Source organism: Periplaneta americana, chromosome 7 (genome assembly GCF_040183065.1).
Source record: "Periplaneta americana isolate PAMFEO1 chromosome 7, P.americana_PAMFEO1_priV1, whole genome shotgun sequence".
In the NCBI taxonomy this organism is placed as follows: Eukaryota; Metazoa; Arthropoda; class Insecta; order Blattodea; family Blattidae; genus Periplaneta; species Periplaneta americana.
Window position 1 is genome coordinate 40,650,377 of NC_091123.1, and position 26,947 is coordinate 40,677,323.

The following is a 26,947-nucleotide window of genomic DNA, read 5'->3' on the forward strand; positions in this document are numbered from 1 at the left end:
ACATTCGTCAGTACAATTCAGTCTCTCCATACAGTTTTACTACATAACAGCTACCATCATAATGTGTACTCCACTTAAGCATACAATTAAGTAGACAAGTAGCTAACATAATATGACGTAACCAGAACTTGGGCACTGCATGTTACATACGAAATAGGCGCCAATTTGAAGGCAAGACAGCTGCAAATAACGGTCATATTTATAAACGCCTTGCCTCTCTTCAGTCTTATCATGGCTCCAACGGTGAGGGATGTGGGAGGAATTCTTCAGGATGTCGGTGGATTCGGGACGTACCAGAAGTATCTGTGCTTCGCCGTGGTGGGTGTGATCAGTGGACTGTGTTCACTAACGTTCGCAACTCAATTGTTCTCTTTGGTGACACCGGATCATTGGTGCTGGAACCCTGAACTCGCTGCCCTTGCGAGGCAATTACCTCTACCGCAAGAAGATACCAAGAAGTTCAGCATTCCATTAGTAAAAGGTATGTAGTGCTGGAGTTTTGGGTTTTTGTACATGTCATAGATGTGGAGAACATCCAACGTTTCCGAACTACATATCGGTTCTATCATGTGAAATAACCATGAATCACAAGTACGAGTTTCGATGTATTATATTTAGACTTCGAAGTTGAGGCACATTTTTATACACACAAAATAATGCAGTGTTTACAAAGCAGCATACATTATGTCAGTTATATGGGCCTTTTGCTATACAGATCCAGCAATGAAAAAAATTAAACGTTCGCCTGAAGGACAAACGTAAATATTATGTAGGGCAGAATACGTGGCATTATCGTCTCTCGAGTGCAGAAACGTAATATTTCTCTTAGATCTATAAAGAATCATACAGGGAAATTCTATTTTTACAAAGGTACCGGTACTTAGGAACAATTTTTATAATAATAATAATAATAATAATAATAATAATAATAATAATAATAATAATAATAAATGTGTATGTATTTATTCACACTGCAATGGGTATATACCCGGTGGCAGTGGTAACTAATTACACTCAATAATGACAATAATAAACTTATTAATTAAAAATACAATTAATAATAATACTAATAATTAATACTAACAATAATTAATAATAATAATAATAATAATAATAACAAAAGGGAATACCCTAAATTAAATGAAACGATCACTTAAAATAACATTTGAAATAAATCTAATTTGTATCTTAAACTTAAGATCGAACTAAAACCCACGAGTATGATATGTTCATATCTGCACAAGTACCTTTCAACATTACACTCATTTCGCTGTCAACTAACTCACTGCACTGGAACTACGACACATTTCACTGATTCTATCCTGATTTCACTAACACTTCAAAAACATTTCGCTGTTCAAATACTTTGCACTGCCACTATAAACTATAAAGCTTCACTGACAGGAACACGTTTCACTTACACTACACACTTCACTGACACAACATAATTCTTCACTGATACAACTCTTCAATAACCACATATCATTTACACTCTTTAAATATTGTGTATAATTACCGTCTATTAGTAAAGTCCTTAAGCCTATTTCTAAATACATTTTTGGTTGTTGGTAAAGCCTTTAGTAAGTCTGCAGGTAAAGCATTCCAGTCCCTGATAGTACGATTGAGAAAAGAAAGCTTTCCAGTGTCCGTCCTCTGCCTTCTTTCCCTCAATTTATATGAGTGGTCGTTTCTTGAAGAGTAATTTGGCGGCTGCAACCTATTTTTATTTCTCTCCAGGCAGGCTCACCTCTGTATGTTTTGAATAATAATAATCATAATAATAATAATAATAATAATAATAATAATAATAATAATAATAATAATAATAATAATAATAATAATATTGCGTTATTAGAATATCAGAACACATTATTTGTGACTAGCGTACATAAATTACATGTAAGAAAACAAAGTGAAAGAAACAACATTTGAAGGATTCAGAGCCATAGTGGGCCAAGCGCCATATTTTAAAAACGAAGAAAACAAGGGCTAAAATTAAGTGATTACCATAATTTAATGAAACATATAGCAAGTAATATAAAGTATGCACATTAAAACTAAATGATATGTCAATCTTCATTAAACTATGGCAGCCGTGGCTAAAATGTGACTCACGAGCACATTGTGGCTCGCAATGATAGCTGTGCATTTCTCTTGCTTCCTATCTTCCCCAATCCCCACCCTCTCACTCACTGGAGTCAAACTCCGTTCCATTTGTATTTGTCTCTGACCTGCGAGCGGCGTCTATCGTGCAATGTCTCTCTCGAAACCATATACTTCTACAGAAATGAAAGTTTCAAGTAGGATGGGAGAACGCATTTTTTTGCTGCCAATATGGTGAGAATATTAAAGGTATGATTTTTCACAAGTATTACGAGGAAACGGTTATATAACATAAAACGGCATTATACTACATGTAAATAATGAAACATTAAAAGGTGAAGTATTATTATTATTATTATTATTATTATTATTATTATTATTATTATTATTATTATTATTATTATCTCTGTACGTCGATACTTTTTCACCAAATGTACGAATAATGCAGTTAGATCTTCAATTTAAACTCACAGAGGTTTACAATGTGATGTTAAATGAAAGCTAGATGTAAAGACTTGACAATTAATGTTGAACTTTTCAAATGTTTGCCAAAAAATAAATATCCGAAGCTTGGTTCTTTCGCTTGCTCTGTTGAAGACTGTTCGCTACAACTTACGTTTGTGAAAAATTATTTTCAACAATGAAAATAGTATAAACCAAATTTAGATCACGACTGACAGACAAATATCTTCGTGATCAACTACGACTGGCAGTAAGTGACATAATTCCTGATTTTGAAACTCTGTCGCAGAGACTTCTAAAGACAGTTAATTTTAGGTTGTGATGATGTGTCCTATGTTTTCTTGTTCATTTCTTTCTTCGTTACTGGTTACTAAACATTAGTTTGTAACCTTATACTGTATAAAATTATATTTAAGTGCTTGACATAAGGAAAATGAAATCCGTTAATAAGTCAGACAGTTGCTTCACTTCCCCTTCGGTGTCCGCCTCCCTCCATAGGTGCTATGCACATTGCAGGTTACACAGTGGCTCGGCGCACGATCACATTTTCGCCACGGCTGAACTATGGTATTCAGTTAACTGTAAACCTTGCTTTCTCCGTTTTTAATAAATAGCGCTTGGCCCATTATGGCTCTGAATCCTTCATTTACATAAAACATTAAAACAACATGTTCTATTTAATATAAATCTAACCCCCATATGAGTAAAACTCGTGTTCGGAAGGACAACTGAGGATAGAATACGAAAACCGAAGATAATATTACATTTAAAATGAAAATAACTCAAGTATTGAATTGTTTTTTTTTATTATGTCTCGCAACTGCCGAGGTTATTTCAGCGTCGCCAGTGTGCCGGAATTTTGTCCCGCAGGAGTTCTTTTATATGCCAATAAATCTACTAACATAAGCCTGTCGCATTTAAGCACATTTAAATGCCATCAACCTGGGCCGGGATCGAACCCGCAACCTCGAGCACAGAAGGCCAGCGCTATACCGACTACACTACCCAGGCGACTGTGTTCATTGTTGTGGTCTAATCCAGATGTTATTGCAAAGTGACTACAATATAGTTAATATCAGGGAAGTTGAAGTCGCACGAGCTGTCACCCTCATTCAGCAGGGATGGACTTATCGCTAGATTGCCAATGACCTCCGTTAAGGCTGGTTCACAATAAACCAGGAACGAGAACGGAAATAATGATAAAATAAATGTATTTAAATGTGAGCATTCACAATTAACTTTTGTGAATGCTCATATTTAAATACATTTATTTTAACAATATTTCCGTTCTCGATCTTGTTGTCGTTTCCGTTCCCGGTTTATTGTGAACCAGCCTTTACTCTGTGTCAGTTGTGTATAGAGCTGTCAAACGTTATAGGGAGTCAGGGAAGTATGAAAGGAGACGTGGGGCAAGGACGTAAACGAACTATGAAGACAACTGGAAACGAAGACAAATTTATAGTTCTTTCTTCTCTGCGTCGGCGTACATCCACTGCTTATGACCTGCAAAACTACCTTAGCAGTAAGTGACCAGACGATCAGGAATAGATTGTGGGAAGTTAATTTGAGAGTTCAGAGACCTCTACGTGCCCCTCGTTTGTAGGTTCATCACAAGCAAGCAAGGTTAAGATTCGCTCTAGAACAACTTCGACATTGGAGGCAAGCAAGTACTATTCACAGATGAATCAAGGTTTTCCCTGACTTCCTGTGACAGACGATTACGTATCTGGAGACGTCGTGGAGAGAGTCACGATGGACCTAACATTCTTGCAATTAACAGGTTTGGTGGGAGCTCAATTATGGTCTGGGCCTTGCTCAGCTTAGAAAGGAAAACTGCCCTAACCATCGTACCTGGCCGGCTAAATGTAAGCCCACGTTGCCGCCGTCTACATGAACTTTCTGAACGAGCATGAAATTCCTGTTATGGATTGACCAGTAGCCTAATTAGTCCATATTTAAAACATATTGAACACGTATTGGCTATGCTCGAAAAACGGATCCGTAGACGCCATTGAAGCCTGCAGAACCTCGAAGAGCTTGCAATGGCACTTAATGAAGAGTAGATGAATATACCCCAAGCCAACATTCGGCGGCTTGTGAGATGCATGGCTTTTAGATGTCAAGCAGTAATTATTCATGCTCATGTAGGCCACACGAGGTACTAAATCCATGTAGAGATCGTGTTAGATAAAGAAACAGATTTTTCACTTTGTTTTGTGCAGTATCAAGTAAGATGACCACTGACAAACCACACTTGGTTGTAAATGTACATGGAAAATAATTTATCATAGAATATAGTGTCTGGAGTTCATGCTGTTCAATAAGAAATTAATTTCAAATTTTGTTCCGCTAATTTTTTGAGCAGTGTATTTATAACATAACCTTACAATATTTATCAATTACGTCAGATAATATATTTTGTTTACAATACGAAAAAATACATTATTTCATTTAATGTATGTGTATCTTTCCGATTATGTTTCAAGAAAAAAATAAACTGCAAGTATGAATAGACCACAAATATTAAAACATTTATAAAGAACTGGATTGTTAAGAAACTCGTGTTATCTTCATTATAAAAATTATTGTAGGCCTACACTTGAAATATGAATACAAAGAAATTAGCTAGATGTCTGCATGGCGCGTGTTCATATTTTAGGAATTTATCTGCTGATGTTTTCATTTGATCCTTTATTTCGTCACGCGATGCAGTCTCAAGGTTAAAAACTGATGTTTCTACGCAGTATTCATTCACTGCACGCCTTGTGTATGTACACTAATTAAAGGCAATAATTTACAATTGCATCCTTGCCGTAGCAGTTCACAGAACTCGGTAATTCATACATTCCAAACAACTTTTTCTTGTCCGAGTACATAATTGACGTACAGTAAGTGTATGGAAGACTGTAACACTTGAACTTCAACTAAGACGTCTTTCATTTTAATGCACACATACTTTAAAGTTTTTTTTTATAAAAGTAAGGTATAAATTAAATTATTTATTATTCTTATATAATTTCAATTAGAGAATTCAAATTCTGATAATATGATAGGGGGGGCAAAGACTAATTGGGATTTCCAGGTCTCTGACCGGGTCAAAAACCCTGTTAGAACTGATATTGCGGTGAATTTCGGTGAAGTCCGGAGGGCCCAATTAGTCAAATTCACTCTCCTCACCTCCACGCTGGGGCCCCCTGGAATATATTCAGATGCGAAAGAGAGAGTGGTGTGCGAAAAGCAACGGGAAGCTACCGCACTTATCCTTCCCAAGAAAACCTGCAAATATAGAAAGAATGATGCTAAAATTGATCAGAAAGAGAAAAATGAATTGGTTGGGTCACTGACTGAGAAGAAACTGCCTACTGAAGGATGCACTGGAAGGAATGGTGAATGGGATAAGAGTTCAGAGTAGAAGAAGATATCAGATGATAGATGACATTAAGATATGTGGATCATATGCAGAGAGTAAGAGGAAGGCAGAAAATAGGAAGGATTGGAAAATGCTGGGTTTGCAGTGAAATATCTGCCCATAGGCAGAACACTTATGAAAAAAAATGAAATATGATATTGTAACAGAACATGTAGTTTATGCAACAAGAGGTATGTACGCTCTTTGACGAAGTTCATCCAAATCAGTCACCTATTTATATTTCCACCTATTAAGTGGAATTATGTCTTCATTTTATGACTTCAACAATAAAATTGCTTTCATAATAAAATGACTAACAAAACTTATCAACAAGCTACTTTGTTGCCATACTAAATATGCTTCTACATAAAACCAATCTTTCTCCTCCCATTTCCCCATTGACATTGACAATAGGTTGCAAAGTCGTACCCACACGAGAAAGTCTGTAAAGGTTAGTTAATATCAACCGTGAGGCACAAAATCAACTTCCAAAATTAGCTTGAAGCCTGTACTTGAGTAGGCTATAACTACTACGAAAGTTACAAGAATTAAGTTATATGAAGTGGTGGCAATGCCCACTTTTGTGGATGTTTGACGAAGCACATTTCCATCCCAGTAGTAGTTACTTAAAGAATGTTTTTTTTTTTCTTTTCAAGAAATAGATTATATACCAGTAGCGGCCGGTGATCGAAATCCTCGGTGAGGCCAGATGTAACTACAGTAGTTTAAGTGCCGCCGATAGGAAATGTTTATTTATGATATTAATTAGTACTGTTATTATATTATTAATACCATTATTACTGTATTACTATTATTATTATTACTATTATTATTATTATCATTATTATTATTATTATTATTATTATTAGTATTATTATTATTATTATTATTATTATTATTATTATTAGTCTATTGTTATTAGCCTACTATTGATGAAAAATAATAATTTCACTCACCAAATAAGCTGTAATACTGTGACTTTCAGTGATTGTTTCAGTGTGATGAAGCAACCCACATTATATGTTGAAAATGCCCTTTCTTTCTTTTCTTTTTATTTTTTTCCCTTGACAGCAACGAACAAGGCCAACAAAAAAGTTTATTTTACACCACATTACCACTTAAATCATTTTTGTTGCCAATACCAGGATGTAATAGAAACTCGCGTTTTAAGATTATCTGTCAGAAAAATTGTTAGCGATGTCGTAGGTATCTCGGTAAGCTCTCTCTTTATTTAAAACTTCCTTTCTTTCAATATTATTTCTTCTCGAAAAAGGACACTCTAACAATGAATTAACTACACAAGCATTATTTCTCGCATTTGTTTCTGTTTATAGTTTCTCGAAATACATAACAACATCGGCCCAGATTCACTACTGTACTACGAAGTACAATAGTATAACACCCTAGCTTAAGTCATAAACTAAGACATAAGGGAAGGGAGCAGTGTGGGTCTCTGCCTGCCAAAGAGCTGAAATTTGTGTTATTTATGGCCTATTTAGGAAGACAAGTCAAGTCACCATTCCTATTCCCACCCCACTCTACCCTTGAGGCCGGACCATGGATGTGAGGAGTGAAACCTGACCAGGCCACTAGGCCAGACGAATTGTGCCTCAGCTACAACGTTTTAAGCGCAAGCTCAAAGCCCGCGAAAATGCAGGAAATTCAGAAGCCAGACCCGGCACGAGCGATTCTGGCCTCAGGAACAAATTTTACTGCAAAACAGATCTATATACATCACAAGCCAGACCCGGCACGAGCAATCCTGGCCTCAGGAGCAAATTTTACTGTAAAACAGGTCTATATACATCACAAAGTTTTCAAATGCTTCTACAGCGATATATGCTTCATTCAAATAACTAATACATTATATAAAAACACAAAATTTGATTTCAGTTAAGCCAAGTGACTGAGGCCCGGCCTCACTTGCCTCAGTCAATCAGCCGCCACTGTTACATACTATGTACTTCAAGATCTCACGTAGGCCTACGGTATGTCATTTTGAAAAAATCTGAGCCATCCAACTTATTTTTAATCGTCCGTTTCTCTGCTAGACCCTGTAAGCTATAAAGGCTACGTTATTATTATTTACAAAAATTGATTCGGTTTTGCATGATTCCACAAATTCAGTTAAGGTTTAAAATACTAATATTCCTACTTTCACAGTATGAGAAACGCTGTAGTTCGGTACGTACGCTATTGTACTGACGTTAGGTCATAGGATTGTACTCTAATGCGTGCTATTGTTTACTCTATTAAAGCAGGCCTACAAACCGTGAACTTGGTGGCCTTTAGATGGATTTATGTACAGGAAGATAAACTGAGAGCGCTTGTGTTGACAGAGCGCCCACTGCCATGGGGAGAAGTCGAGTCGGCTTCCTACAGCCAGTGCCAGCGTTTCGGCGGGGACCTCGTGGGCGCCTACATCGGCTGGGTGGCTGCGAAGCGCCCGCACAGTCACACGCCGGTGACACCCGGAAGCGGCCGGCCGTACCCAGTGCGCGGGTGCGACCAAGGCTGGGCGTACAACCACACATTCCACACCCTCACGACCGAGGTAATGACATGACACAAGGCGGCAATTTAGTGCAACATTTCCAGGAACTATTTCTGTGACGATTATTGAGAAAATAGTTCAATCCATGCAACATGTTTATACCGGGACATCATTTTATTTTTACTAACATTTCTAATATTAACCTGGCTATACCTTTGGATTAACTGTTGTGAACCGGAAACACCGTTTTCTACCCCCTTCCAAGACTGGAGTTCGACAATACTGGTGTAAAATACAAACAAATCACTTTACTATGTATAGCAGGGAAGAAAAGTAGCTCATCCATTTACGTAAACTAGAAAATATCGCGATTTTGAGTTTGATAATTAATTTTAATTAGGTTTTTGTTTAATCAAAATACAGTACAGTATTAACAATTAGTGTTTTTACTCACGAACTGAGCCATCCATGCATAATTACGGAGTGAATAGTATACTGTCTACAGCACATTAGAGTACAATATGGAGAATGAAGTTAAATTGAAAAATAATCATAATATGGATATTTAAACACATTTCTGAAAATGGTGGCCGTTCTTTCGATATAGGCTTCAGTTCTTTGTGCATATTTCGCACTATAGACTATTGTACCTAATTCCAATTACCAGTTTCGTCCTTCGTACTAGTAACTCATGTTGAAATATTTCTGTACCTACTCTATAAAAGAGTACCTTACGTACTGTAAATTCAATCTTCACTTCTGCTCGATCCAAAAAGATAAAATTACTCAAACATGCTATCTACTGTCCGTCCAAGTGGTTATGTCACAGAGTCGTAGAAAGGGGGAAATCACGTGACAGTTAATTACTTAACGAGGCCCTTTTATTTAAGTTATTTTAAACGTTTGTATAATATTACGTAGACGTCCAATTCCTAACAAATGAATGTTTTCAGAAAAGAGCTAAGACAGTCCAGCCACTAACCTTTACAGAAGGGCGAACAGAAGCGGGTGGGGGAAACCGGGATGCGAAGTAGGCAAACGGACGACAGTACCTGTGCGAAAATATTGAAAGCTCTTTCGTCACTGGAAAACGCGAACATATTTCTGGAACGTACTGTACTCACTCAGTAGGCCTATTGTTTACTATGACGGTACGACTCTGACTGCATATACGGCCTTGGTTCTGTGTGGAAGACGTGTGGAAGTTTATTAGTAGAAGGGGTGGGAGTGCAGTACATTAAAAAACTCAGGTACAATAAAAATTGAAGTAAAAATAAAATGATGTCCCTGTATAAAGGAATATAGAATATTTATGAAGAAGAGCTTTAATTTTTTATCTACTATTTTCAGTTAATATTATTATTTTAAATAATTGTCCGTCTTTGTGGCTATGTGGATAGTATGTATGCTTCCCAACCAAGCGGTCCGAGGTTCAATTTTCGGCATGGGCAATGGAAGAAGTTTATCTTGCGTCCAGGGACTGGATGTTTGTCTGCTATCTTGTGATTGTCCTGTGATGTCTCAACGATACGATGAACCTTCTTCATGCCGATTCCATAACCAGAGTGACCAGCCGTCCGACTTTTGGAGGACATGTTCACCTTTATAAGCTTTGTCTTTCTGTCCCCCAGGCATTTAAAAATATGACAAAATGTTCGGCATTTTAAAAATCTATGACTGTTGAAAATTTAATTCTTCATAACACGTATTATTTCTTGTCCTCGAAGGAAAAAGTATTTTTTTTTTAAATCTATTTGGGTTGAGGTAGCAACTCCAAAAAAGTACGGTAGCTTTTTTTTTTTCCCCCAGTTGATAATTTTGTCCCTAAATTAAATTTATCATGTAATGCTCATAGGCCTAACCAGGACAATATTTAGTATTATTGTTTTCGTTTACTGACTATATTATACAGTATTATTAGATGAACATCCAGCGCCGTGGCGTCGTGGTCTAAGGTATCCTGCCTAGGACTCGCGTTACGGAATACGCGCTGGTTCGAGTCCTCATGGGGGAAGAAATTTTCTCATGAAATTTCGGCCAGTGTATGAGACCGCTGTCCACCCAGCATTGTGATGCACTTGGGGAGCTAGGTTAGGTATTGAAATCCGGTTGCGAAAGCCAGCTATAACGGCTGGAGGGATCATCGTGCTAACCATACGACACCGCCATTATGATTGGATGATCGTCCACCTCTGCTTCGGCATGTGAACTTGAGGTCAGCAGCCGGCTGGTCAGTCGGGGTTGTGGCGCCACGGTTTATTATTATTATTATTATTATTATTATTATTATTATTATTATTATTATTATTAAATGAACAGTAGACATAAGGAAGCAATAATAGATATAGAAGTAACGCTTTAAGTTTACAAAACAATGTCGTTACATGAGAGTACTCCGGAATTACTCATTGTCCACCTATTTCATTATTTTGTCCTCCAAAATATTTTTACATATGGTCATCCTGCCCGCATTTGTTGTAGACTTATAGTGTACGATCCAATTAATGTCCCTCCCGTTACCTGCAATGGTGCGTGAGTCGGATTAAAGGATAAAGGAGAGGTTAAGCAGAACTAGAAAAAAAAATAAATAATTTCCTAAGATTAATAATTCCAATACCTTCACGGTCGTTGCGTATCTGATTCGTATTACCATGTCCGGATTCATAGACAGAGACAGAGAGGACATTTGAGGGCCACGTGAGAGAAGGTATTATCCAAATTATCACCGCTCCGCTAAATGACAAAAACATAATAATTTTTTTTCGAACACTTATGCAAACCGCCTTTTACGTCAACTTTGAGCTTTAGTTCTTTCAATTCACTTTGCAAGAAATAGTCCCGTTATTGTTTGAAAAAAAAAACATTCCGCACTATTTATGTAATTGATTGACTGTTCAAAAAACTAATTAAGCTTGTGAGCACAATTAATAGACATACGGTAATCTGTAAGAAGAGGTGTGTACGTACATGTTCGCCATTCGTAACTTTTGGCTATCAGTTTTATGCTACAATTGAATTCGTCATTGTAGTCAAACGCAACATGCCCTACGAGAACTATTTGCATCTGAGAATCGTTAAAAAATATCTCTATTCATTGTTTTCATCTGAGACATGTCGAGAACTGTCGACAATTACTCACGATTTGTTCACACGTCGGTTGTTTTTCCCATCCATTATATATATATATATATATATATATATATATATATATATATATATATACGTAGTTTCGTTATTTATTTTCAGTTACATTTTTTACGTCAATTAATTACGGTACAAAATTCAGTCCCTACCACAAAAATATAGGTCGACAATAATTATAAGAAACAATAGTAGAACATAAACAGACTTTGATAGTACAAGGTCTTTGGTTAAAATATTACCATAGATATAATCAAGAAAAATGTTGAATAACATAAAACAGAATGTTTTTGGTCTATATCTAATATTACTGACATAACTCCGAATACAGTAAAACCTCGTTAATCCGGACAGGCAAAAAAAAAAAAAAAAACGATGAGTTTGAAAAAATTAAAGATCCTTGTTTTAAGACTTCCTTTTATACATTAGAACTATGGAATTACAATAATTGCAATATTACACCTATAGTATTAAAAAGTTCGCACGAAAGTAATTAAACTATACAAACAAATATTAACATTGATTACACAAACAAAGGTGTAAAATATAGCGTAAGTAAGTGGCAGAAAGATAATGCAAGGTTTTAAATGTGGCTAGAAGTCAACAATCGCATTTTTAATATACAGTAGCTCCGTAAGGGCTAAGAATATTTGCTCATTGTTGTAGATACTCAATGCAGTCACTTTCTATTAGAGTCCGTAAGTTAATCCAGACGTTTGAGATGGGCAGGGCATGTAGTACGTATGGGCGAATCCAGAAATGAATATAGAGTGTTAGTTGGAGGCTGGAGGGAAAAAGACCTTTGAGGAGACCGAGACATAGATAGAAGGATAATATTAAAATGGATTTGAGGAAGGTGAGATATGATTGTAGAGACTGGATTAATCTTGCTCAGGATAGTTACTTTCTAGTCGTAAAACATAAAACTCAGAACTTGTTCCTTATTCTATTCTCAAAAAAAAAAAAAAAAAAAAAAAAAAAAGCAGTAAAAAATTACAAAGAAAACATAATAGTGAGACGTAAGACATATTTATGAAAAATTTTCTGATGTTAGTCACATAATGTATTTCTACATTCTCAGAATAATTGGGTGTGCGACTCAAAATGGAAGCCATATGCCGTTCACACAGCTTTCTGGTTAGGTGCTTCCCTTGGTGCTTATGTTTGTGGATATATGGCCAAAAGGTAAGTCTATTAAGTTGGTATAGGCCTACAACGAAGCAATACTATTCATAATGCAAGAATGAATTTAAATTTCTTATTAAATAACCAGAAATACATTAAAGGAGATATGTTACAGTTGTATGAACACTAATAAGTACAATGAGTTTAGTGAAAATGTTAGTCAGACATGTTTCGGAGATACTTCTCCATCTTCAGTGACTAATTACAACGACGATGTGGTTCAGTTGTTCGAACCGTGTTCTTGCTTGGCTTAAAGGATTCTCCTTGATGTTCTGATGGATAATAATAAATTGATAGATTTCCCGTGTATAATAAGTACCGGTAAGCTATGTTACACAGTGTATGTTGCTTCATTTAATTTTACAGGTTTGGCAGACGTCTCACCCTTTTACTGGGAATGTTAATAAATGTCATTGGAGGAGTGGCTACTCTGGTATCATCAGGATTTATATTGCTTATGTTATCAAGATTCGTGGCTGGTTTGGGACATCTTACTGTCAACTATTTGGCACTTTTCTTAGGTATTATCTTTCAACATACTTGTACCAGTACTTAAGTAAGCAAAACGTATTTTCTTTAGTTTTTATTTTAAATTGTAGATCATAGCATTCTATATCCTTGTTAACAGTATATTTTCTACAGCTTTTTGTCCACTTCATATTTTTTTTAACGAAGCTGTATCAACTATAGGTTATTTAGCATCGATGAGATTGGTGATAGCTAGATAGTATTTGGCGAGATGAGGCCGAGGATTCGCCAGATTACCTGACATTTGCCTCATAGTTGGGAAAATCTCGGAAAAAACCAAACCAGCTCAAGAGGGGATCTAACCCGCTCCCGAGCGCAACTTCTGTTCACTTCATCTTACTAAACGGAATATCGTAATATATTCTGATGTTCTTGAAATTACAGTTTTTACGTTTCTAGCAATCAATTCAGCAACATTTTTTATTTCAATTATTCCTCACACGATGTTTTATTTCAAATAAGAATGTTCATCAATGCGTTTTGTTATTGTTTTAGTACATAACTACTGTAGATGAAACAATGAAATAACTGTTATTATATAAGATAAAAAAATTAGCAAAATATCAATATTGATATATAAACTTTACACATAACACACACAAATAATAGGCTAATAATAATAATAATAATAATAATAATAATAATAATAATAATAATAATAATAATAATAACATTTTTCCATTTTGAATCTTGCGTACACTACTTTTAACACTTGAATATAATTAATTGATTAACTAGTGGACTTACTCATGTTAATTATGTAAGATTTGTGCGGCTTACAGCTGTTTCAGTGCTTCACGCACCATCCTCAGAGCCTACTAGATCACGGCATCATCTTGAACTTCTCTGCCTGTTATGTGGGTGTGTTTGATGGTTGAAAGGTGTTGAAGAGTGGAATCAAATAGTGTGTGTGTACTGAAATTGATCTATGTGTTGAGAATTTGATCGGAGTGTGTTTTAGTGTGTTTGTATATTTCGTATTGTTCTAGTGTGTTGAGTTTTTGGTTCTTGGGTTGTATGTGTAGGATTTCCATGTCCGCATTTATGTTATTGTATGTATGGTTAGCATTGGTTATGTGATCGGCGTATGTAGATGTATTGTGTCCTCTGGTTATTGCTTTAATGTGTTCTTTGTAGTGTGTTTGGAATGCTCTGCCTATCTGTCCTGGAAATCCTGGACATGGAAATCCTACACATACAACCCAAGAACCAAAAACTCAACACACTACAACAATACGAAATATGTTGTTGTTTTCTAATGCCAGGCGTTTGACAATAAAGTCATTTGACCTCTTGCACTCCAATATTTTTCAAAGATATTAACATGACCAGCGACTGAAGCACAGATTTTGAAGTTAAATGGCAAGTTGTAGCCGATTTAAGTGAACATCATATTTTAACATTTTGGTGGCTACTTCATTCACACACAATACGAAATATACAAACACACTAAAACACACCCCGATCAAATTCTCAACACAGAGATCAATTTCAGTACACACACACTATTTGACTCCACTCTTCAACACCTTTCAACAATCAAACACACCCACATAACAGGCAGAGAAGTTAGAGATGACGCCGTGATCTAGTAGGCTCTGAGGATGGTGCGTGAAGCACTGAAACAGCTGTAAGCCGCACAAATCTTACATAATTAACACGAGTAAGTCCACTAGTTAATCAATTAATAAAATTTTAATACGTCATGTAAAGTAAAATCTGTAGGCCTAATATCTACTTGCTGTTTCTGTTTCAGTTTTAGAACTGTGTGATGAAGAGCATCGAGTTATTCCTCTGCTTGTTATGATAGCAGCTTATACAACGGGCTCGTTAACAGCTCCTTGGGTAGCTCGTGCAGTTGTATCTTGGTGGTGGCTTACACTCATCATTACATTGTTGTCGGGGATTGTGTGCTTCACATTATCGTGGCAAGTATTCATGCAATAAAGCAATGATCTTATGCAAAACAGTAGAGTAAAATTGTGGTATTTTCACAAACTCGGAATATTATTTTTGTAAAACTCAGTTTTAGAAAAACGCTTTTCCTCTTTTGTGTGTTTTGAATTTGAATTTCATTACATTAGATTATACTTATTTTTTAGCCAATACGAAATTAAATGAGAAAAAGTCTCAAAAACTGAGATTTTTTACTCAGATGGAACATTTTTCTTGTCACTGAGATCCAGATCTTTTCCTGTTTACCGGGATTTAAGGCAACCCTACAGTAAGGGAAGAAAATTACGTCTCTTGTAACAGCACAAATAATAATCGAGTACTGTATGAACTTAACATTTATTTTTAGAAGTTAAATTAAAAAGATTTAATTTTGTAAAATCAGCAATGAATTGCACTTCATGTCCAACACTTGACATATGTTTTGAATTAAGAAACTGTGTTTTTTACCCTAAAATGTTTTTGTACCATCGTGAAATATTTATTTCACTATCGGTATTATCATTTCGGTGTTTCTAAATTATGTCTTTGATAAGATGGAGGATTTGTCTTACATAAAGTTTCGAATTTCTTGCATCTTTTAGTATCCAGGATTTCTTAAAATTATTATATTACTCTGGAGAACATTAAATCATGAGAAGTGATGACAAGTGACTGACTCAATGGAAAACAGTACCGGTAACAAGTTTCCAATTCATCTTAGCTAAATATAAATCGACTTACTGATATTAGTTTGGCCACTCGTTTTGCGGAAACTAAATTAATTCATCAATAATTTCAGTAATAATCTTGTTGTTTGTGCTGGCTAGACTTAATGGACACGAAAGTGTAAGGGAGCCTTCAGATCTTGGGAAACAATACTCTGATGTTGGAACGTACAAATGGTTCCGAAACATTGGAGATAATAAGCCCAACACATAACTGAAAACACATAATTTTTCTTTAAGATATTTTAACTTAAATTCTTCATACTTTCATTACAAGTCTTAACATTTTAATCCATAATTCTCATTTTTACAATTAATAAGACATTTTTTCGTACAGGATTATTCCGGAATCACCCTGGTGGATGCTTACCAAAGGACATCATAAAGATGCCGTGCAGTTATTACAAAGAATTGCCAAAGTCAATGGAAAAGCACCTTGGAAGATAAATCAAAAACTTCTGGAAGAGTCTTGTGATTTCTGGACTGTGAATTGTGGAAGACAGCAAATATGTTGTTTACGAAGTAATAGTGACAGTAAAAATGATCTATTTGATTTGAAGAAGATACGTTGTAATTCCTGCAGAAAACAATTCATCATCCTAAACGCCATTTGGTATGTTTTTTGTAAACAAAACAATGGAAGGAGACAAAATATGATCAATGAGAAAGTGATTTTAATGTATGTGTACAAAAAAGAAGGGGGAGAAGAGATAGGGCAGCAGAGAGAGCATGTGTAAGGGCGAGGGTGAAGGGAAAGGGAGGGGAAGGTACGCATACGCATGCATATGTGTGTGTGTGTTTTATTCCACTCCTTTTTAAATCAGAATTAGCGTTCTCTTTAAATTACCTAATAACTAGGTAGTTAGACGACACATCAATCATACTTTACTGTTAGTGATCTTTCAACCATTTTCATGATACGGTACCATTAACAAAAATATTACAGTCTCTACGTGTAGCAATATCTAATATTAAAAAGTAATAATTTTACTGTAATTAGTGTATAGAATAATTGAGGCGGTAGCCGGAAAATGGGCCCGTAGGTCTATAGCCCCTTTTTCGGGAGAATGTTTAATTCGATTCTCCGTTTCAAAATCTACTTGCTTACATAGTTTCGTTTCAATATCTTGTAAACAGAGGGCAGGGTAGCTATTTTAATGAACCCATGCACCCTTGCATAATTGTGGAACTCAGTAAATATCAGTAAAGATGATCCTCAAAGTGAGTGTAAGTCCATCCAGAATGTGCACTAAAGTGTAAATTGCACTCTGAAGATAAACTGTGAAGTGACTGTGAATCCATTCTAGATTAATACTAAATACCCTGTAATCTGTATTCTGTACCCAACAGATATTCTTGATTTTTATATATGCGGTACAATTTATGACGTAACTATGAGATATAGCCTATGTTAGAAATATAATTTTACTAAAATGATTTTTAACTTGTAAACCTCCGTAATGTGCGTTGTTGAATGCTGATGTTTAATTTCTGCTAAAATATAATCAAAGTGAAACTATTTTGATAAAATGAACTTGTTCTCTGGAAAAAGGGCCTATAAAATACTCTAATAAAATATATATATTTATAACACTATTAAAGTCTGAATGCATTATTTAACAAAAATTTGTAGATAAATATTATTTTAACAATATGCAAATTGTTATTTTGATAGTGCATTCAAATCGCAATTACATAAAAATAAATCTTGCAGTCTTTGTTTTCTCGAAACATGACTTTTGCATATGGCCCCTTTTTTCCAGCTACTGCTTCAAAAATTATGGTCAAAGAAATTAAGTGCTGAGAATATACAGAAAGTTGTAACGTTTTTCACACATATTCCGAATTTCAACAACAGAAATTGAATGCTTCAAATAGATTGAACAAATGAAGTTGGGTGGTCCTCGATCTCCATGTATCTAAATTCTGAAGTGTAAATTTTAGTTTATCATTAATTTAACTACAAAACGCAAAATCATAACATTTACAATAATTTTATTATTATTATTATTATTATTATTATTATTACAATCATAAAATATACATAAATTAATTCCTGGCAGTACCAATTCCTTCCACGCTCTAATTCTTAAAATGAATTTCTTCTTCTTCTTTGGCCTCTCACGTATTAGGCCAATGACCTGTTACAATCTCTTGCCAGCGTTTAAGTGGCCTTCCTAGTGATCTGCTGCCCTTACGACAATAAATCAGAAGTTGACGGTCTATTCTTTGGACATGCTGTTTCCAATAATTGTTCCTGTATGAGTCAATATATTCTATAACAGATCTAATGTGTAGCTCTTCCAATATTTCGGTAGGCCTATTTCTTCTTTTATCAAATCGTGTATAATCTGCTTCGCGACTTAAAAAATTTAATTTTGCTAGTCACAATTCTGGACCTATCACAATTATGTATTGTCCAGGCTTCACTGCCATAGGATCTTATATGAATTTTAACTCTAAATTGTTTTCATTGTCAGGATTCTGTGTAGTTCATGCTATTTTGGAAAGCACTACATCTCTTTGAACCTTCTGGCTACTGCCTTCAACACAAGATCAGATCCTTCGAGTGACTTTACATCATACTGGTACTCAGCGCTAATAGAGATTCCAATCTGGATATTACCATTCATCCTGCAGGGGAGCCCTAAAATGAGCCAAGCAGCACTTATACTTTCACTTACATCTGCAGCGTCTCTGGGTATTGCTCATGCTTTGTTACCTACAGGTAAGGTGAAGGAATGAACTTCAAAGCAAATTATTTTTGTATACTTTGATTACACACTTTTAACACTTTGTATTACCGGTACTTAAGATTTACTGTAGTTATAATAACGACTTTCTAGTGTTAAATTGACTCGAAGTGGTAAATTACCTTAGTTGACTAGTTTCGACTGTAACGTATCTTCAGAACTGGTGAGGTTCTTGCTTCTTCCGGATTCTTCTGGAGTTGCTTTGGTGTGGGTGCATTTGTGTTTGGTAATGTGGAGTCAAATAGGATATGTGTTCTAAAATTTGTGTATTGTGGGTGTGTTTTATGTGCCTGTATATTTAATACTGTTCTAGTGTATTATTATTTTCTGGTTTTTCGGTTGAATAAGTAGGATTTCCGTTTCTATGTTGCTTTAGTTGTAATTGTTGTTTGTGATGTGTTCTACGTATGTGAAGGTATTGTGTGATTTGGTTATGGCTGTGATGTGGTCCAAGTACACAGTTTGAAATGATCTCTCAGTTTGTCTGATGTAGAAGTCGTTACAACTATTGCATGTTAATTTGTATATTCCTGTTAGGTTATATTTGTTTGTTTGTCTTCTTTGTGCTGAGATGTTTTTGTAGAATGTTTTGTGTTGAGTAGGCAATGTAATTAAATTCAGTATTTTTTGTGTTCTTGTGTTTGTGTTGGGTTTCTTTGTTCCTTGTAATTATGTTTTGTCTTTTTTATGATATGCCAATGTATGATGTCCGTGTATTTATTATTGTCTTTATTTAGAATGTGTGCATGTTCTACGTTTTATATGAATATTTCTGCTAGTTATTTTTGTACAATTTAAATACTTTTCTTATACGTTAGTAGTAGCAGCAGTAATAGTGGTGGTGGCAGTGTCATTGGTGACGGTGGTGATAGAGTTGAAATTTTGTCTGCAATGTTATTAGTTGTAGGTGGATGCAGTAGCAATAATATGTGGGAATCAATGAAAAGATGTAATCTTTTTTCTGATGTTTTAAAAAGTGTTCCTTATTTTTGGTTTATACCAATTATAATTAGACGTTTTGGTAATTGATTAGTACCATTAATATTAGAAGCCCCCAGATATAGCATTCCCACGAATAAACAATATGAGATTTTGATACTAGTGCTAGTAGTGAACAGTGGCGTAGCATGAAATTTTGAGCAGGGGAAGCTAACTCAAGTTGTCTTTCATGCAATATGAGAAAAAGTATTACAAAAATATAGTCTTAAAATAAATAGTAGTCAATGTCAAGTCAGCAGTCGAAGATTGGTTGGAACATCGTAAGTAACACCAATAAGGCATGACCTCAAATGATACGTAGTAAAATATGATTCCACGGTTTACACATATCTCTTAACAAATACACACGTATATGTATAACATTAGCTCACTCCCTGTCATACTTAGAGAAATCACAATATTAGAATCATTACGTAAGTATGCGTCTGTCTTTTGGTTGTGTCCTTCATTGACAGCAAGGAAGTCGGTCATTTGTTTTTTAGATCACACTTTTGTTCGTGTCAGTCTTGATAATAGAATTGTCCTAAAAAATTCAAGTAAATTGGTGTCAGGAACTGTTATTTCATTCATTATTTATTATCTCAGTCACAATGCACACTAACACTTCAACTGAACACAACTGACGAAAAGGGATAACTCGGAAACTACTTATTTTCAATTTAAAGTTAGCTTCTTGCTAGCCTTGCGACCAGGATAGTTTAGCTAGAAAGGGATGGAAAATCTTCGGGGTGGGTTACACAGAAGAATGAGTGTGAGAAACAAGTCTGCTTGGAAGCTGGTGTGTGCAGGCTTCTTGTTTACTGCTGCATCACAAATCATCCTGAGCTGCCGCATCACAATATTTAACGCGTAAATATAAATTCTATTGAAATTAATAAATAATTTTGTCCATAAACTGCAGGTTTATTATGAAATTATTATTAACTGGGGAAGCTAAGCTTTTTAGCTTACATTGACGCTACGCCACTGGTAGTGAATAAGACTTTGTTTTTGACTGGAATCAAAGTGAACTTCAAAACATAAAAGCATTATTGGTATACTCCATGAAACAAGTTCAGATTCATGTTATTTACTGTAATCATTTTCATATCTTATTGCACTGGTTTTAAAACTTCGACACACAAACTTCAAGTTTATGTACAATCTCTCTGTTCGGACATCATCCTTTAATTTATTAAAGCTCTTCAATTTTTTACAGGCAATATTGTAACAAGTGTAACAACTGGGCTAATAGACAGACTTGTTGTAACTGTAGCATATTACACGATGCTACAACGACGGTGGGATGTCAGCATTGCCGACAGAATTACATCAGTCACAATGGAAATTTCAACGGGACTGGCAGTATCCACTGTTCCTGCTGTTATTTTTGTGGTAAGAAGACTATTTTACTGAACAGTATATCCAGGTATGGACCCAAGTGCTTATTTATGAATTTAAATAAGGTGAGATAAATATAAACTGGGAGTACAAGGCTGGAAAAGGAAAGCAGAAGACAGGGATGAATCGAGGCACATTATAGGGGTGATCAAGACCTGCAATAAGCTGTAGCACCATTGATGATGATGATGATGATGATGATGGTGATGATGATGATGATGATGAAATGAATATAAATCTGATACTAAATTTTAATTTCTATGTATATACATATAACAAATTGGGAAAATATTTATGTAAACATGCAAATCGAGTCTAAAAATATTAAAATCTAAAAGTTAATTTAACTACACAGACTTGTAACAGTATGAGTCAGTAGCAAAGAAGCATTTAATTGTCTTTAATTCACGCAAATAAATAGGGAAGTGTATTGCACAATTATACATTAGTACAGTGACCTGATTTGAAACCTTACTTGTAAGTGGCACTTTAACTGCTAGCAGCTGAGCCAACAAGTCCATCATACAGGACGCAAGACAGTATTGGTAAAGTGGTAAAATATTCACTTGAACAGTAACTCATCACCACTAATTGTTATTACATTAAAAATAAAAATTAATATAATATGGCTTTTATTTAACAGCACTCAGTAGCCTCAAAGATAATGTTAAAAATGTTACATCTATAAAGAAAATTCCCTATTGTCTGGTGCAATTCTTCTCTTGTTACAGAGTGAATTTCCGGTGTGAGTTTTAGTGCAGATGATGCAGAGTATGGGGAGAAATCCTGTACACTTTGCCTTTAACATTACCCCAATATTAAAATAAATATAATCGAACCAATTTCAAGTAAATCACCATTTTGTGCAAGAATGGACTGAAAATCGAAGTACTGTACTTTAATAAAAATCAATATTAACAATATAACATCAAATAAACTTGGAAGCAATGCTTAACATTGCAAAAACAATACATATGATTTAAGACTGTTTTGATTTTAACTTGGTGCGAAATTGTTTGGGTCTTTGCACTATGCCATAAATGTAGAAAAATTCAACGTTTGAGAGCTGTGTATTGGCTTCAACATCAGCGAAGACAATGGAAAAGGACCCTAACTGTAGAATTCGTCACCAATCATGAAAAATAGGTGATAGTAATAGACACAACTGATAGAATCCTCTTTTCTGCCTTCCCAAATGTTGGATCCGATATATAGATCCGGAAATTGGATACCTATTTCTACATCTGTGACTTGATGAAAACCGAACATTTTCTAATCAACAATAATTAAAGGTGCTCTTCATTCATCTTATAGGGAGAATATTATCACCAAATGCCATCGCTGTGGTTTGGAACAGTTGCTTCAGTTGCAGCTGTTTTATCTTTCTTCCTACCTGTAAGCATAGAGTCAGCAGGGGATCAACTTACTAGACAAAAGGACTCTGTGCAGTGGCTAAGACAATGTCTTCAATCAACGCAATTGAGGAGGTAAATATACCATCAAAATCGTAGAAGTAATTAGCTGTAAGATTGGACGAAACAGAATTCTGGTAAATAATCAGACTTGGCATTTTTGTAACTTATCAATACCATTCAAATTAAACAAAGGTAAATAAAACAATGCACAATATTTACCCTTATAAGCTCTCATAATGACTACTAACGAAAAATAAATAAACTTTGATTCGCCATTCTTTGTAATAGTAGGTCTAGTTTCATAATAAATTACTAACAATACGACACTAACCTTGAAATAAAAGAAAGTAGCAGTGGAACCAATAATTCCGATATAATAATAATAATAATAATAATAATAATAATAATAATAATAATAATAATAATAATAACAAATTTAGCCCGTACACATCCCGTAAGGGCAAGGGCCTCCTGTTGTCACAGGGAATTGCTCATAAGTAGACTCCTAAGGTGAGCGAGTCCTTGGGAGCTTGGTCATATTACTGATATTCCTTCGTTTCACTGTTCCTGACTTCCCTCTTCGATCATTTCTACCATACTCATCTCCCACACTTCCTCATATCACGTCACACGAATTACACTCACTGTCGTTGACTTCCTGTCCTATCTGGTGCTTGTTGATTCATGTTTGGTGCCAGCTGCCTCCATACTTCTCTGTCTCGTACCACTCTCGACCATTGACTTCCCGCTCTGGTTCTGAAGTAGTCCGCCCATCTGGTTTTTTGTCATCCCATGTGCCGTCGTCCTTCTCTCGGGTCCCACATTGTGATGCGATTTGTCCATTTCTGGTGATCCATACGTGCTACGTGGCCGCCCCACTTCCATTTTAGGTTTTCTGCCCTTTCTACCACATCGCGCATTTTTTTCCTTCTTCTTATTTCCTCGTTTCTGAGTCTGTCTCTTAGTGAAACATTTAGGATCTTCCTTTCCATTCTCCTTTGACAAACCTGTAGCTGTTTTTTCTGTTTTTCTGTCAAGGACCACGTTTGACAGCCATAGATTAATGTCGGCATGACACATTTATCTAGGATTTCAGTTTTCGTACTTGCTTTTTGCCGTTATACATTGACATAAATACATTTTTTCCCTGAAGGTAGTGGTGATATTCAAAAACTTTAACTACCAATTCTCTCATGTGTACCCATGTTAAACATATACAGTATATGTCCAAGATAACTGCAAATATTACCTAGAAATAATTTAACAACCAGTTCATCTGAACTGATACGAACCTGCTGAATAACACCACTGACTGAAGGAAATAATTTATCATCAAGAACAGCCATGAAACTGCCTCTACATAGCATGTTGGACTTACAGGAAAATTTTTGTAAGTCTCATTATTTTCCTATGTAGTTAACAACTTTTTCTACTAAGCCGATGCAACACTGAAACTGTTATTGTTAACAAGCTGCAAACGCATTTATTTGTAGAATTATATGCCTGCAATTTCTAAACTATTCGTCCAGCATAGTAATGGTTCTTCACGCATTTTGTACATCGTATATGTAGATCCATTTCTAATATTTAATGGCACAAATTTAAACACAATTTAACATACAATTTTTTTACACATTATAATACAGTATTACAAGAGCAATAAATGTTTATGTTAATTATTATAAAAGTTTACTTTCATAGAAGACTTATCAATTAACGTTTCCAAAAGTCTAATAATAATAATAATAATAATAATAATAATAATAATAATAATAATAATAATAATTGTTTGGAAGTAAATCCCGAAAAGACAAAGTATATGATTATGTCTCGTGATGAGAATATTGTACGAAATGGAAATATAAAAATTGGAAATTTAATCTTTTGAAGAGGTGGAGAAGTTCAAATATCTGAGAGCAACAGTAACAAATATAAATGATACATGGGAGGAAATTACACACAAAATAAATATGGGAAATGCGTGTTATTATTAGGTTGAGAAACTTTTATCATCCAGTCTCCTGTCAAAAAATTTAAAAGTTAGAATTTATAAAACAGTTATATTATCGGTTGTTCTTTATGGTTGTGAAACTTGGACTCTCACTTTGAGAGAGGAACATAGGTTAAGAGTGTTTGAGAATAAGGTGCTTAGGAAAATATTTGGGGCTAAGCGGGATGAAGTTACAGGAGAATGGAGAAAGTTACACAACACAGAACTGCACGCATTGTATTCTTCACCTGACATAATTAGGAACATTAAATCCAGACGTTTGAGATGGGCAGGGCATGTAGCACGTATTGGCGAATCCAGAAATGCATATAGAGTGTTAGTTGGGAGACCAGAGGGAAAAAGACCTTTAGGGAGGTAGATGGGAGGATAATATTAAAATGGATTTGAGGGAGGTGGGGTATGATGATAGAGACTGGATTAATCTTGCACAGGATAGGGACCGCTGGCGGGCTTATGTGAGGGCGGCAATGAATCTTCGGGTTCCTTAAAAGCCATTTGTAAGTAAGTAAGTAATTATTATTATTATTATTATTATTATTATTATTATTATTATTATTATTATTATTATTATTATTATTATACATAGGCGTTATTATAGAATAGTTTTTATTTATAGTCCTAGGTTTATTGCATCTAATATTTAGAGATTTACGTTTATTTTATTTTATTTCAGTTACGTTTATTTTATTTTATTTCTGTAATTGTAATTATTGTATATTATATATCACTGCCACCGGGTGTATACCTAATTGTAGTGTTAATAAATAAATACATACATAACAATAGTAACAATATTAATAATGATTTTCTTTATTATTATTATTATCATCATCATCATCATCATCATCATCATGGGTATTGTTATTGTTATTATAATTATTATCATTATTATTCGATATTATTATACTGACAGCCAAAAATCAATGCTAGCCTAAAGGCCCAAATTTTATGAATCCTCTCCCCCTCTCCTGCTGGATATGTTTTTATTATGAGAGTTTAATAAGTTTCTCTACAAAATGTGTAATTTTTGTTACCGTATGTACGCAACTTGTATATAGCAGGGACTTTTTTTTTACACTGTAATTTCAGCACTCGCCTACAGCTTGTGCTAGAATATTTCCATTTTCCACACAAGTTACATAAATAGCTATTTCGATGTGAGAGATGTATTTCTGTAGAAATATCTAAATCAGTGTTTTGCACCATCACAGTACTTTTTCCAATGCGAAAGTAAAAGTGGCTAATCATAATATCATTTTTCAGGATATCTCTCCTATCAAGAGACAGTCAGAATGAAGATGAATCACAAGTGGTATCTGCACTGCCCTATAATCTTCTGGAGTCTACATGACAGATTGAACATAAATATTAATTAATTTAAGCCAAATTACTTACTATCAGTATTATGATACTTTTACTTACATATTCTTAGTGTATGTATCTACGTATATTATATTTTGAAGAAATTTCATATTAATTTACAATATTACAATTAAGAAACAATACTTATATAATCACTGACTAGGATTCAGAGGATGACGCAAACAACGTCGAAACTAGTCAATCAGATAACACAACACCAAAATTTATAGTATTAACACAGTGAAGTGGTTACTATTTGTTCAAGTAACTTAATAGTCCATCAGTAAGAAACATTTGTTTATAAAATGTAGTTTTTATCAATTATATTTAATAATATAATATTTTAGATACTAATAAAGTTGTAATTAAAATTATATTATTCAATTCTTAAAACTAGTACTGGTAAATAGAGTGAATAAGGTACATTTTATATTTCCACACTAGCGGAAGTAGAGTGGATGTGGCAGTGCAGAGCACAGTTGCCCACATACAGTCTGCTGAGTGCTGAGCTATGAATCAAGAACACGCGAGATAAACTGTAGAACAGACAGTTTTTAATCATTTTAAATTGTGAAAGTGCTAAAAAATTCTTACTTTTTCAAAGACAATGTGGAAAATGTTCCCCATTTGCTGCAGGGCCTGCATTGCAGCATCTAAACATTATTTTGGTTCACATGTTGCAGCTCTGCTTCCGAAATGTTGGCCATTTCTTATAGTAATAGTAATTTATTCACCATAAAGATTTTTACAAATCATGGCTTCGTCAATCTTATTTCTAAGCCTTAATCTATGGTCTGTCCAAAACAACTTCCGACCTGACAAATGGCGCCTTTAGCATGTTACCATGGCAACCATTCAAATCAACCAATCACGAGACACGCGTAACCATGGTAATGGGACGGTGTTGCCGTGTCTATGTTTACAAGCTGCACGTGAATACCACGGCCTAGTGGTGAATGCAGTGCCTGGAATGACTGAGTTGGCTGGTTAACGCGTGCTTTGTGTGAATTAAAATATTATTTAGTTGTATTATTGTTTTAGTGTA

At 34.9% G+C, this 26,947-nt stretch overlaps 1 protein-coding gene across 1 annotated transcript; it reads left to right on the plus strand.

Annotated features, from left to right (window-relative positions):
- On the plus strand, positions 1-26,276 carry LOC138703062 (solute carrier family 22 member 1-like). Its single transcript, XM_069830608.1, has 10 exons — positions 1-481; positions 8,314-8,528; positions 12,691-12,794; positions 13,161-13,315; positions 15,079-15,250; positions 16,320-16,595; positions 18,463-18,710; positions 20,933-21,108; positions 22,429-22,601; positions 25,804-26,276. Exons 1-10 carry the CDS (start codon positions 232-234, stop codon positions 25,889-25,891), a joined length of 1,857 nt encoding a protein of 618 aa, XP_069686709.1. The 5' UTR covers positions 1-231; the 3' UTR covers positions 25,892-26,276.
- The last annotated feature ends 671 nt before the right edge of the window (positions 26,277-26,947 follow it).

What these genes read in the sequence shown, in the direction of transcription:
- LOC138703062 (XM_069830608.1), top strand. Translation starts at nt 232, where the DNA reads ATGGCTCCAACGGTGAGGGATGTGGGAGGAATTCTTCAGGATGTCGGT. An exon ending in GTGTGCTTCACATTATCGTG is followed by an intron (nt 15,251 to 16,319) that starts GCAAGTATTCAT and finishes TTTTTCGTACAG; the next exon opens with GATTATTCCGGAATCACCCT. An exon ending in ATCATCCTAAACGCCATTTG is followed by an intron (nt 16,596 to 18,462) that starts GTATGTTTTTTG and finishes TTTCATTGTCAG; the next exon opens with GATTCTGTGTAGTTCATGCT.